The 12,312-nt window shown below is 42.1% G+C and overlaps 1 protein-coding gene across 2 annotated transcripts in view; it reads right to left on the reverse strand.

The window, feature by feature from the left end:
• The window catches only part of cntln (centlein, centrosomal protein), an 89,041-nt gene that overhangs the window by 15,466 nt on the left and 61,263 nt on the right, over window positions 1-12,312 (reverse strand). For both annotated transcript variants that reach the window (XM_039612962.1, XM_031752301.2), the window contains exons 21-25: window positions 12,141-12,238; window positions 9,268-9,394; window positions 8,841-8,978; window positions 7,987-8,172; window positions 2,273-2,470 (exon numbers count right to left, since the gene is read on the reverse strand). In XM_039612962.1, coding sequence (XP_039468896.1) covers window positions 2,273-2,470; window positions 7,987-8,172; window positions 8,841-8,978; window positions 9,268-9,394; window positions 12,141-12,238 — 747 coding nt within the window. The remainder of the gene's footprint in view (window positions 1-2,272; window positions 2,471-7,986; window positions 8,173-8,840; window positions 8,979-9,267; window positions 9,395-12,140; window positions 12,239-12,312) is intronic.

The raw sequence follows: 12,312 nt of genomic DNA on the forward strand, positions 1-12,312 counted from the left end.
AGTCCAATTTTCCAAGAAGTGAAAAAACAGAATGCAATGAAAATAAAAATCCTGATCATTCTTGAACAATGGCTTGGAGCAACTTTTGCTCATTGCCTCGCTCATGTTTGCCCAAATGAACTTTCTACTTGAGGTTCTGTTCAATAAAAGACAGAACCTTGACATGTTCAATCCAGAAATCATCTTTATTCTTTTCTGGCTATTCTTTGCTGGGATGACTTGTGTGCTGAGGGGCTGCTGTCTTCCTGCATGACCCACTTTCTCTTGAGATTTAGATGTCCTGACATTTTCCTTTAAAATTTGCTGATTTATTTCAAAACTCATCGCTCCATCAATGATGTTCCGCCATCCTGGCCCAGATGCAGTGAAGCAGGTCCAAACCACAGTCGCCGCATTTCAGAGATTACACTGGAATTCTGCATTTTCTTCTCTCTGAACATCATTCGCATTTAAATAAGTTCTATTTTGGCCTCAAATTTCTAGAAAACATTGTGAAACCAGCTTTCTGGCAGGCGAACAAAATATTTAGACTGAGAGCAGTTACCTTTTCCTTGAAGCCCTGTCATGCACATCATTACTGTTTAGAGTTCTCTTGGCACGACACTCATGAACTTTTTTATGAACCAATGTTGAACTAATGAGGCATTTAGTTGCTTAGAAGTTACCCTGGGATGCTTTGTGGCCTCCTAGACTGCTACAAGGCTTCCTCTTGGAATGATTTGTTGGTCAACCACTCCTGGTGGTGTTGAACTTCATTTGCACAAAGGCAGCCCAATTATGGATTGCTTATGTCCCCCTTTAAAGATCATTTTGTAGCATGATAAACATTAACAACAACTCCCTGTTCTTTAAATAGAAACACCTGATTATCATTACAGCCCACAAATTCCTGAGATTTGTGTACTTTTTCCCTTGTACAAATTTAATATTGGGTACCTTTTTCCTGAATCTAATAGTTTCTTTTCATCTCTTTAATGGGACTGTCTTTGTCTAGTTTTATAAGTTAAAAGGGAATGACTGGATGGTTATTTGGGCCATATTTAAGCAGAACGATTTCACAAAGTTTTTTCCTTGAACTGTACCTACTATCTCAAGTGAACAACAGACTACATTATACTGTAGTCTTTCTACAGTATGTAAAAGTTTTAACCTTTTACATCCTTTAATAAACACAGACACAAGGGGTAAACAAACCCGTGTTAAGGCACCAAGTAGCTCCTCATAAACCATCACTATTAAAAATGCAGTGGAAAAAAACCGGCGGTGAGGAGAAAAAGAGTGATTTTACCAATAGAGGTTAAAGCTTTGGTGAAAGGGACTGTTTGTCAAATGAGAAACTGTTCCCTTTCATCTCTTGGGTGGAGCTGTGCAGCAAAGGGCTAAAATTGGTTTCAAGTGTGAGTAAGTGTCTGCTGCGCCCTCTCTCATCTTGTGATAGATGGGAGGAAGTCCCCAGGGATGTGAGGCTGATTGTAACATAGGGCTGCTAATTGATGACATGGCTGGGTGTGATCTATGGTGGAGCGATGGCCCACCAAGTTGTAAAAGAGTCTGGAAGACTTCTGAAAACCGACAACACTCAATAACAAGGAATTTTCTGTTCAATGACTGCTTTTACCTGAAAGGAGGGGGAAAAAAAGTTGTACGCACTCAGCTTGTGCCATTATTAAATCTTATATCAAGTTGATATGTGCTGCAGGAGTTGACAGGTTTTTGATCTTGCCTGGATTGAACACTCACTTTAAACATGGAGTCTTTGCTTTGGCGCTGCTACTTCCCAACTTATTAGTGGCATGCCTCTGCGCATTTTTTAAAAAGTTGTCCAGGATTGCTTACTTGCTCTATCTACGCATCAATGAGAGGAGGTCAGACACAAGCAGACATTTCCAGGAAAGTTAAACACTGTTGGACAATGAAATGAAATGAGATGGCACCTACTTCTCTCCTCTTTCCTTCTTTTCAGACTGATGCCAATCTATAGTTTCTGTTCCCAGCGGACAGAGCAAAGTAGCTCTTTGACACTAATTTTGCTTTACTTGACAAAGAAGATACCCAAAGCCAAAGTCAATATTAATGCCATACTGTCTTTGCCAATCCATGGTGCACACGCACAGAAACAAAAAAAACTTTGAGGATGTTTCAAAATTTTACAGCATTAAAAAAAATCTATCACAGGTATGTTGAATGCCCTGGGCTTAATCAATCCTAAACTTGATATAATTCTTGAACTTAGAATTTGTATATAATCCCGAACACAGTCTCCTGGGCTTACCTGATCAGTTTCCATTATGTCTGCGAGATCATTCTCTGACATATTGAGGATGGAGGCAGCAATGGACTTGGCTTTGATCATAGACTTGGCTGAGAGGCCGCCCTTTGCTGCCACAGAGTTGGCCTGCCTCAACCTCCTCCTCTTCATCAACTGCTGCTTGACCTCTTGAACGTCTAAAAGTATTTCACTGGCCAGGGCCTGAAGGGGGAGGAGAAAAAGGAATAAAAAAAGAAGAGGATGATGAAATGGATGTAGAAAAACAAGAGGGATAGCTCTGCCTGGCAGATGAATAAATGAAATTGATCAAGCATGCGCCAGAGAGGCCTAGTACATTATGGAGGAATATTGAGTTTGACACACTCAGATTCTCTTCGGTTTCGCCTCACGCTCCCCTGTAGGAATGTGGACCTGAGGGTTTGTTGCCCTGTCGATTGAAAGCTGAGGGAACAGAGCTTTGATATCAAACGCACCCCAAGTTTTGCTAAATTCTCCACAGACAGAGAATCATGCATCAGAGAGAGAAAGACAGGGAGCTACTGAAAATACAGCCATTCATTTATTTATTTGCTTTCTGAATGTCTCACAGTACAACAGGGCAGCATAACACTGTTAATAATTAAGCTATGAAGGGCTGTTTCAAATGGTGCCCAAGTGAAAGGCAAGCGAGACGAGGAAGGCCTGCGATGGCACAGTTGTCGGGCACTAAATGGGAGTTTGCTCTAAATACAGAGAGACAATTAAATGTTAAAACTGCCACTGTACACGAGAAAGTCAATAAAGTAAACTCCCCTTTGCTTCATTTTGAGCTTATTGATCGAGGCAATAATCTTCTGTATCATTCCCTTGTAAGCCCGCTGAAAAGCTGACCTTGGAATAGATGGTCAGATGAGGGAAAGCTAGAGACAGGAGAACTTGCAGTACACAAAACAAAATAAAAAAGAAACACAAAGTACAACTTCCTCTTGGACGGCAGAAAACACAAGCAGGCAAACAAGAAGCGCGGGGCACGTACACCGACACAAACCTAAGTACAAACACAGAAAACACTCAAGGGCTTTAAAGTAACACTGGTAATCACACATGAGCAGCGCTGAATTGCGCAAAAAATCTCCACTTCTCCGTCTTAACTTTACACAGGTGCACCAGGTGCAGTTTACAAAACCAGAAGTGGTCCCTGCTGGAGACTGCTGAGAGAGTAGTTAAAGGCTTGCAGTTGACATAATGCTTCTGGTCTATTAGCAAAACACTGAACACTCAGAAATATAAAGGGGATGTCTTTACGGAAGATCATAATGTAGTAAATCCATTCAAGTGAAAAAAAGTAAGTTTAAATGTTTCGGGGAAAAGTTAAAAAGTGAAAGTGTGAGGTGTCAGTACAGATTCACCAGTTGCACTTCTAGAAAACAGTGTGACAAAGTCTTGATTAAACTTCAACATGCAGCATTAGTGAATTATTTTCACAAGCGCATCCATCCATTCATCCATCCATCCTCTTAATTGCTTATCCAATTTAGGGTCGCTCGGAGGCTGGAGCCTATCCCAGCTGTCACACGGAGAGAGGCGGAGTAGCTCTGTGATATACTGGATAGGCTGCCAGTATATCGCAGGTCTAACACCGTGTTAACCCCTGTACCTCTGTGCCGCCACAATTGCCTCTACTTTCATATGGATATAAATATTCAAGATGATGAACAGAAGACATAAACGCTAGTTATTAAGGAAGCCAGCTTCAGTTCATTTAGGTCATCTTAGCTCTATTCAGCCTTAGGGAATATGCACATCATTAACTAACAGTTGGACATCCTATTCTTATATTTACAGCCCAACAGATATTCACTCATTAGTCAAGGGTTAAATTCAATTGCCGTAAATATTGTGTGTGGAATCATCCAGAAGGAGATTAAGGGGTGACTTTATCACTCATTTTGACTCTGGGAGAGATGGCTGGGACTGGCGAATGCAAGCGTTCACACATACAAGCTTTTGATATACACAGATGGAAAAATGTGTGTGTGTGTGTGTGTGTTTATTAAGAGGTCTTAGCCTGGCGAGTACCACAAACAGTATGGCCAGAGGGCCAATTGAGACAGGACGAGGATCAGGGCATGGAGATGTGGATCAAATGAGCAGCTAAAAGATATCCTCTTTGATAATAAACTACCACTGAATTAGCATTTACACACATGAGCACACAATGGGCCCTTTATAAATAAAAAGAACAGAGCAAGAGGAGAAATGCTCTAATTTTGTTGGATCATCTACCCACTGATAATAGCAACTGCTATTTAGCAGTTTATTACATACCCTATGAGCCTGAATGAGGTTGCGGAAGCCTGTTTCACAGAATATGAAAGTCATATGTGGCTCTCACATCTCTTTTTATTTATTGTTCCGATTTCCTCCATATCTGAGCCTGACAGCATTTTAAAGTAATTAAAAAAACAAAAACATATGTATATTAAAAAAAAATCTTTAGGGATGACTGGCCAAAAATTGTACTTTTTGTATTCTGCAAAAGAAAAAACTCCTCTGTGTTTGTGTATTGTGGAGAAGTCACTACATGCAGGGCCACTGTTTAGCAGTTCAAGAGCAGTGCTTACAGCCTGGGGCGTGCACAGGGGCCAAAAGGGTTTGCTGGCACACAATAAAAAAATCTACACACACACACACTCAGGCACAGACACACGCAGACACACACACATCGCACAGGTACAAAGAACAAAAAAAACAAGCTCATAAAGGCACAAACAGACACATCTATACACACACACACACACACACACACTCTCACACACATGTGCAGCCCTCCGGTCCTGATCAATACATGACAAGAGTAAATCTCCTCCGGACGTCAGGCAGTCCAATCAAAGGGCTTGGTGTTCTTATAGGGGATCACAAGAGCCAGGGGGAGACAAACAATGATGTGAATCCTCAACAACACCACAATGGCCCCAACAGCTCGGGGTTATGGGAATGGAGGAGACGAGTAACACAAGCATGAACTGTATTTTTATGCACAGCTATATGTGCAAGCTTTTGCATGTGATGCAACTTCTCTCTGCATGCAGGCAGGTCTTCTGCACTACACGAATTTGTATGTGTGTGTAGGCAGTAAATTCACATAAGAGGAAAGGATGAAGGCTTAGCTGCGTAAAAGAAATCACAGTTTGCAAAAACAGGAAGAAAAAGTTAAAAATTCTGTTTTTCTTGCTTGTGAGGACAAAAACAATACAAAATTGCAACCGAACTGTGACAATAATCTTGCACGAGATTTATGTGTGTGCAAAAATACTGCACCGCTATCAATCTCTGGCAAGCCCTTTCTTCCTTTGACAGACAGGCGTCAGCTGAACAGAACTGATGGGTAGTCTTTATCAGTCTCTGGCAGACACACACATAGACTGACACAAACACTGAAACACACCTCAAGGTGATGGATTAGGTCTAGACAAAGACAATGGTGCCTGTTCCCAGTGGGCATGCAGTATTCTTAGAGTGGTGGCCTGCACTGACGCAATGTTCCAGTTTTATTCATCCATCTTCTGACACTTACGGGGGAGCTGGATGTGGCGATGGCTGGCCAAGTAAGGTAGTGCTAACGGTCTTTCTGGTCTTGGAACTTTCCGAGGCCTTTCTGGGCCAAGTGGGGTCTGCAATTCCAGCAGGGTATTGTGGGTATTCTTCCAACTGAAAATGCCCAGAATAACTGAACAGAGAGGAGTCTAGCAGAAACCTCAACTATCTCGAGTGGTTTGTTTTATTTTCAACAAGTATGAGTTTTATACCACGATGCTCTGCTAATCAGCTCACCAGTTTTAGTTAGTTCTTGGGTTGAATCCTTGACAGGTGTTCCTCTGAATACAAACAATAAGCATCTTTTTCCCACAAGCAAAGCATTACACCAGAGGTAGTCCATGGAGATCCCAGACTCTGCCCTGAAATCTTTGAATCTGGGATCAATAAATATTACTATATAAATAAGTGCTGAAGGATTTTCTTCCTACCCCATTAATCTATTGTTAATGTTAACAGCTAAGTTGGCGTGTTGAAGGTTTCAAAATCGAACTAAATACATAGATTGTCGCCAATTTAGCATCTGACCAAGACTTGTGTACTGATGCAATCTCCTCCTCTGTTCCTGAGTTAATACTGAATTGAATAATGGCCAGAAAACTGTTTCTCCAGAAAGCAGGTGACCGTTGACCTTTTGAATATTAAATGTCATCAAGTCATTTTTATCCTTTCAAACATCTGTGTGAAACTTCATCCTGTTTACTGTAATAATTGCAGACATTTTTCCAGCTGCATACACCTTGACCTTGGACGTCCAACATATAATCGGTTCATCCTCGATTCCAAGCGAAGAGATATATCGAGCTCACGAGAACGGGAGGGATGGACAGACACTGAGAAAACACAATGCCCCCAGCTATGGCTGTTGCCAGTGCAGAAGAAATAAAAGTGTGACTCAATCCACTCGCATACAGTGTTATTCACTGTACACATGTACAAGGGCAGAAAACTGAAAGGCTTCAGATTTATCTTCATTCTTTTCTTGTAATCAAGAGATTTTAATAACCAAATCTTTTCTTGTAATGATGATGCATTTGCTACTCATATTTAAGCAAAAGGTCTCCATCATATTTTCCTCCTTGTGTGCATCCAGCACACTCATTTGTACGTTATCAACAGTTTATGTTGATAAATTGTTCTCTGTTGTTTCTCAGAAGTGCTAATGACTGGTGTAGCATAAAACATTTGTTAGTCTGCAGGTGCTAGAGACTAGAAAAGTGTGTTAAATATCAAATAGGATCCCAGGGTAGACATGTGAAATAGTTATCTTGTCACATGAATAGCCAAGCTCAGTAAGTGGATGACCTGTCCTGTATAAAGATTCTGCCTAACTAATGCAGGGAAATTGTTCAGTCAGTCGTTTTGACATAGACATCGCCCCCTCTGTTCATGTTGTTGTCTAAGTCCTTATTTTTGAGAAACTGTAAGTATTGCCACACAGTTGAGACCCCTTTGCAGGTGCTGTGCATACAGGTGATCCTTGAATTGGAATTTATGGCCCAGCAGTAGTGCAATTGCTGTCAGCTGTCAGCCCGGGGATGGCCTGTCTGCCTGTAGAAACCATCTGTTGCCAGATGGAAGCTGTGTACAAAACATGTGGTACAACGGGTCTGTGGGCCACTCTTGTTCGTGCTGTCGCTGGTCCACCAGCCAGCCACAGAGAAGAGCAAAATCATAACATAGAAGAGCTGAAGTGAAGTCAGGTGTTAAAAACAATGAAAAGTGTCCACTGCAGCCAATTTCTGTGCTTTCCATGCTGTTTTTTGATCTTTAAAGTTTTTAAAACAGTTATCCTGCTCCCATTGATCCCCGCCACCGGTCCCTGCTCTATACTGGCAACAGTGGTCAACCAGTCAACATTCGGCAGACACTCATGTCATCTGCTTCCAGCGGGTCTATGTTTCAACAGAGAGCCGGCACTGGTGCAGTTCTTTTTAAAATTTACATGGATCAGTGTACCATATCCTCAAAATTAAACTTTTGAAAAATAAAAATGCAACACTAGCCTTCCAACACAACTTATAGAAAGAGAACTTGCAAACACACCAAACCATAGGCTACTGATTTAAGATGAGAACGATGTTTTGAGTATACAAACTCTGGACTTTTGGGTTTTAATCCCTTATCCCTTTACACAGTACCTTGATAAAAGAATGTAGCTGCTCCAGTTGGGAGTAGGCCTGGCCTAGCTGTCTCTGAACCCTTTCCAAGGCATGGGAGCTCTGCTGGGTCAGCCCCTCCATTTGCTCAGTGGCTGTCTGTTCCAGTGCAGCCAAAGCCTGTTCACCAGCTCCCACACGAGCCTGTAGGGCATGCATGTGCTGCTCCTGTGAAGAAAAAGAGCATGCAGAAGTGGTCAGCTGAAAGCAAACAATCTTTTTTTGTTTTAGGGAAAAAAAAGCAGAGAATCCACATTGGTCTGTGAGACATTTGTGGAAACTGCTTTCAAGCCCCTGTGTGTAGGATTTTGACATTTATGACTTTGGTGTCTCCTTGTGACTTACTGCTTTTCAAGTTGGTATTACCACAAATAAATATATAATAAGACTATCTAATATTACCAGAACTATAAATGCCATCTAAGACAACAAATTCCACCTCTGTTTTTTCACTTTTGAATTTTAATGTTTAATGTGATGTCATTCACTGTCAGAAATCCAGTGATTATAGGCTGTTAAAGCGAAAACATAAAATATTAACCTTTTCTGATGTTATGTAAGAAAAGGGCTTAAACTTTATAGCTGGATATGATGTACATGGATAGAAGTGGCATTTTCACAAATTCTAAAACTTTTCTTTCGGCTAACAATTGCATAATTTAAAAACGTGATCCAATATCATATTCTATACCCTGCCTTTGAAGAGAATTCATCTGTGATTGTTTACAGGGCTGCTTAGAAAAAAAAAGATTATCCGAACTGTACTGTAGACCAACTTTGCAAATGTTACAGAAAACACAATTTTTGTGAAAACTGAGTGCGTGTCAGTTTCCAACCTTTTTTTCCAAGTCCTCTTTCAGTTTTGCACAGGAGGCCTCGTACTGGCTTTTCTCTGTTGTTGCCACATTCAGCCGTCTCTTCAGGGATTCGATTAGGGCCTTTCTGTTGCTGGCCTCCTCTGATAAAGTCTTCACCTGTTTAAAAAAAAAAGAAAAGCTGAACAAGGACATAGTGCAACTGCATTTCTCTTTTGAATGAGATAATCACATCATATATTCACCTAAGGTTCCATTCAAATCACCTTAGCAACCATGTTTTTTATAAGTACACTTAACGGCACTGAAATATTTTCCCGTTAGTCTTCCAGGAGACAAAATCTTTGGACTATGGGAAATGCTGAGTATGCCAATGCCCATTTTTCCCCTGTCACTCTGCCGAAGAGCCTCAAACTAATTAGATGCAATGATGAGCTGCGATGAGCACCTTCTTTTCTAGCTCCTCCACCTGTCCCCGGTAACTTTTCTCCATTTCCTGCAGGAACTTGAGTCGTGTCTTCAGGTCCTCCACCAGCTGCCTTTTCATGCTCACATCTCGCTCTGTGTGGCTCAGCCTAAAAACATACACAAATGAAGGCAAATACCAACATATGGCATAACGCCTAAATGACTCTTCACAGATAGCTACACAGGCACAGCCTCTGCATCGCAGACAAACACAGACACACATACGCGCGGAGACAGATACAAAAAACACACACGCAAAGCTGGCAGGCACAGTGTCCCTGTGCAGTACATCAGGCATGACAGCTCATTATGACAACTAAATACACTGGCATGCTGCTTGGGTAAGTGGAGAGGGGGGTGAAATAGGGATGCATATATAATTCTAACTGGCATATATTAGAACAAGTGCTCTGGCAGGGAATGCCGCACTAAGCGTGACAGGGGAGTCCTCTTTGACAAACGGCATTTTGAATCAGCAGCGACACTACTTGAAAGCCTAATCAAGCACTTAAATGTTTATTATTTTCAGCTCAGCGTTGCACCAATCATATAAAAACACATTGGCCGGGGGGAACTTGGCTTGGGAAAGACGTAATATGAAGGGAATACGCTCTAAGAAATGTTGTTTGTTCGTGTGCTGTGCTGTGCCGGCGATACTTCCCTAAAGAGAAGCAGTGCGTATGTACTGTAAGCAGTTAGCGTCTGAACTGTAACAAAACACACGCGACTTGTCACTTCCTATTTCAATAACCTGCAATATTGACATGATTAATATTCCCGCATTCTGCAGCGACACCCGGTTTAAATGGTCTCAGTACGTTAGCATGTTTTATTCTGTTTTCATAAGAGGCAAATAAAAGCTATTTTCATGGTTGTCTGCACCTCGGGGAATTGGAACAAATAGAATAAAGATCATAAGGATGCAGTTAATTAAATGGTTTTTGCTGTATTTTTCTATATCAAAGATGTAGTAGATCTCTTAGCTCCCACATGCATCATGGCTTGTGTGTTTTAAATAAACAGATGACGCAATGCTAGAGCAAATGCTTTCGTGTAAGTAAATGTCCCTGCCTCCCTAGGTGGATGAGTGCCTGAGGGCAGACTGGTTAAATAAATGTGAGCTTGTCCTATTGGAGTGACATTAAATTAAATGAGAGAGGAGTCTAGCCTGGGGACTTTGTTGGGGGGGTTGAGTAGTGCTAGCTGGTTACCCCATGGATTTGGCCATTAATGAGAAAACCCATATTGAACCTTTCAGATGACTGTCTGGTGTTGACTTAAAGAGTGAGAGCAGCAATAAGAGCCCCACCAGCTCCCTCTGCCCCAATGCTAATGGCAATTAGATCGACAACATTTATTTTAGATGTTCTTCTTCTACACCCCAAAAAGAATAGAGGATAAAAAAGAATGAAGGATATATAGAGCTTCTGCTGGAGCGTGTGATCTCTATTTATGAGTGTTAGTGGAAAGAGAGAAAGAGAGCCTCAAACTATATCCCGATCACTCACACGTTTGTTCCCTTTGTTCTGTGCTTGTTGGCAATATTGTTCATCAAACATGCGTGTATTGTAATGATAACAGTCAGTGGTCTGAAGTACGTGTTCGTAAGAGTGAGCGCGAGCGCACATTTCTGTGTATGTTGTTAAGAATGAAGTGCGGGTGGACGTTTCATGTGGCTGATAGACAACAGGGCTAAAGATGAAAGAAGCAGCTTCATAAATAAGGCAGGGCCATAGTGCCGGATATTGACTGAGGACATGCCGGTGTACTTTGAAATTCATTTCTTTTTTTTCTTTTTTTTACCCCCCCCCTTCTCTTCTTTTAGGCGAAGCAGCCTTGCTCCCTGTGTGTGTGCTGAGATGTATATTTCAGAGACGTCTAGACATGTCTTTCATTCTGAGAAGGGGTCCCTCCATGGAGGCAAATGGAGTGGTAGGCTAGAAGATACGGCAAGTTATGTGTGCGTATGCGTGAGTGAGTGTGTGACAAGAGCTGGAGGAGGCTGTCGCAGAAACGCAGCTGAGGGATGCTCGCTCTGCCTGGCTGTGATCCTCCCTGCTTTGGTCACACACACAAACACATATCCGCTGTGATTGTACACATGCCCTGGATGCATTATTGAGAATGGCAGGCAGAGGACACGGCATACCAGACAAAGAGAACAAGAGGGAGGAAAGCCAAGTTGTTCTTTGTACGTTTTTCTCAGTTCAAATATGGGATCCGTAATGCAGAATGATGATATGTGCCTTGTAAGTTCAAACCATGACTGTTTCCTTAAGTGAATTGTTTATAGCCATATGCATTATGACTATGTAATGCATGCGGGGCGCTACAGTAGGTGAACCATGTAACTCACTGGGGCTTGTGGCCCACAGGCCAAAGTGATGCTGTGTGGGTTTTAGTGTCATGGGCCAAAATGGTCCCTCCTGCGGCACGCAAACAATCAATACGCTGGTTTGATCAGCATTCCACATCGGCTACCCACGTAAGCAACACCACACCACATGATACAAAAAACACTCACATGCACACACGCACACACACACACACACTTGCTCAATAGAACATGCATAATTTCACAAATGATTCACAGGCACAGGAGCATGTACAGTATAAGGGAAGCGAGGCAGACAACAGAGCTGCCACATGGTGGAATCAAACACTACAGATGAGAGCTGCAGAGGATGTGCAAACATGCAGACACGGAGAGATTGAGAGACAGACAGACAGAGAGGTCTGCAGGAATAAAAAAAAAAAGAAAAGTAGGAAAAATAAGAGCTGGACTGCAGACAACAGTAAGAAACACAAAAAGGAGGAAGTAGCACTAATGAAGACAAAAGGTGGGAAACTAACTTATCCTGCAGCTGGCAGAGTTTGTCCTCCTTCTCCTGGAGCTGGCCTCGCAGGGCTTTGTTAGCCGCCACCTGCCTCGTGACCTCCGCACTTGCACTCTGGGGGGAGGGCACACAGTGTGTGTGTGTGTTTGTTAATGTGTCTGAATGTGCATGTGATTGGGGGGTAGGGA

The sequence above is a fragment of the Oreochromis aureus genome, linkage group 6 (genome assembly GCF_013358895.1).
Source record: "Oreochromis aureus strain Israel breed Guangdong linkage group 6, ZZ_aureus, whole genome shotgun sequence".
In the NCBI taxonomy this organism is placed as follows: domain Eukaryota; kingdom Metazoa; phylum Chordata; class Actinopteri; order Cichliformes; family Cichlidae; genus Oreochromis; species Oreochromis aureus.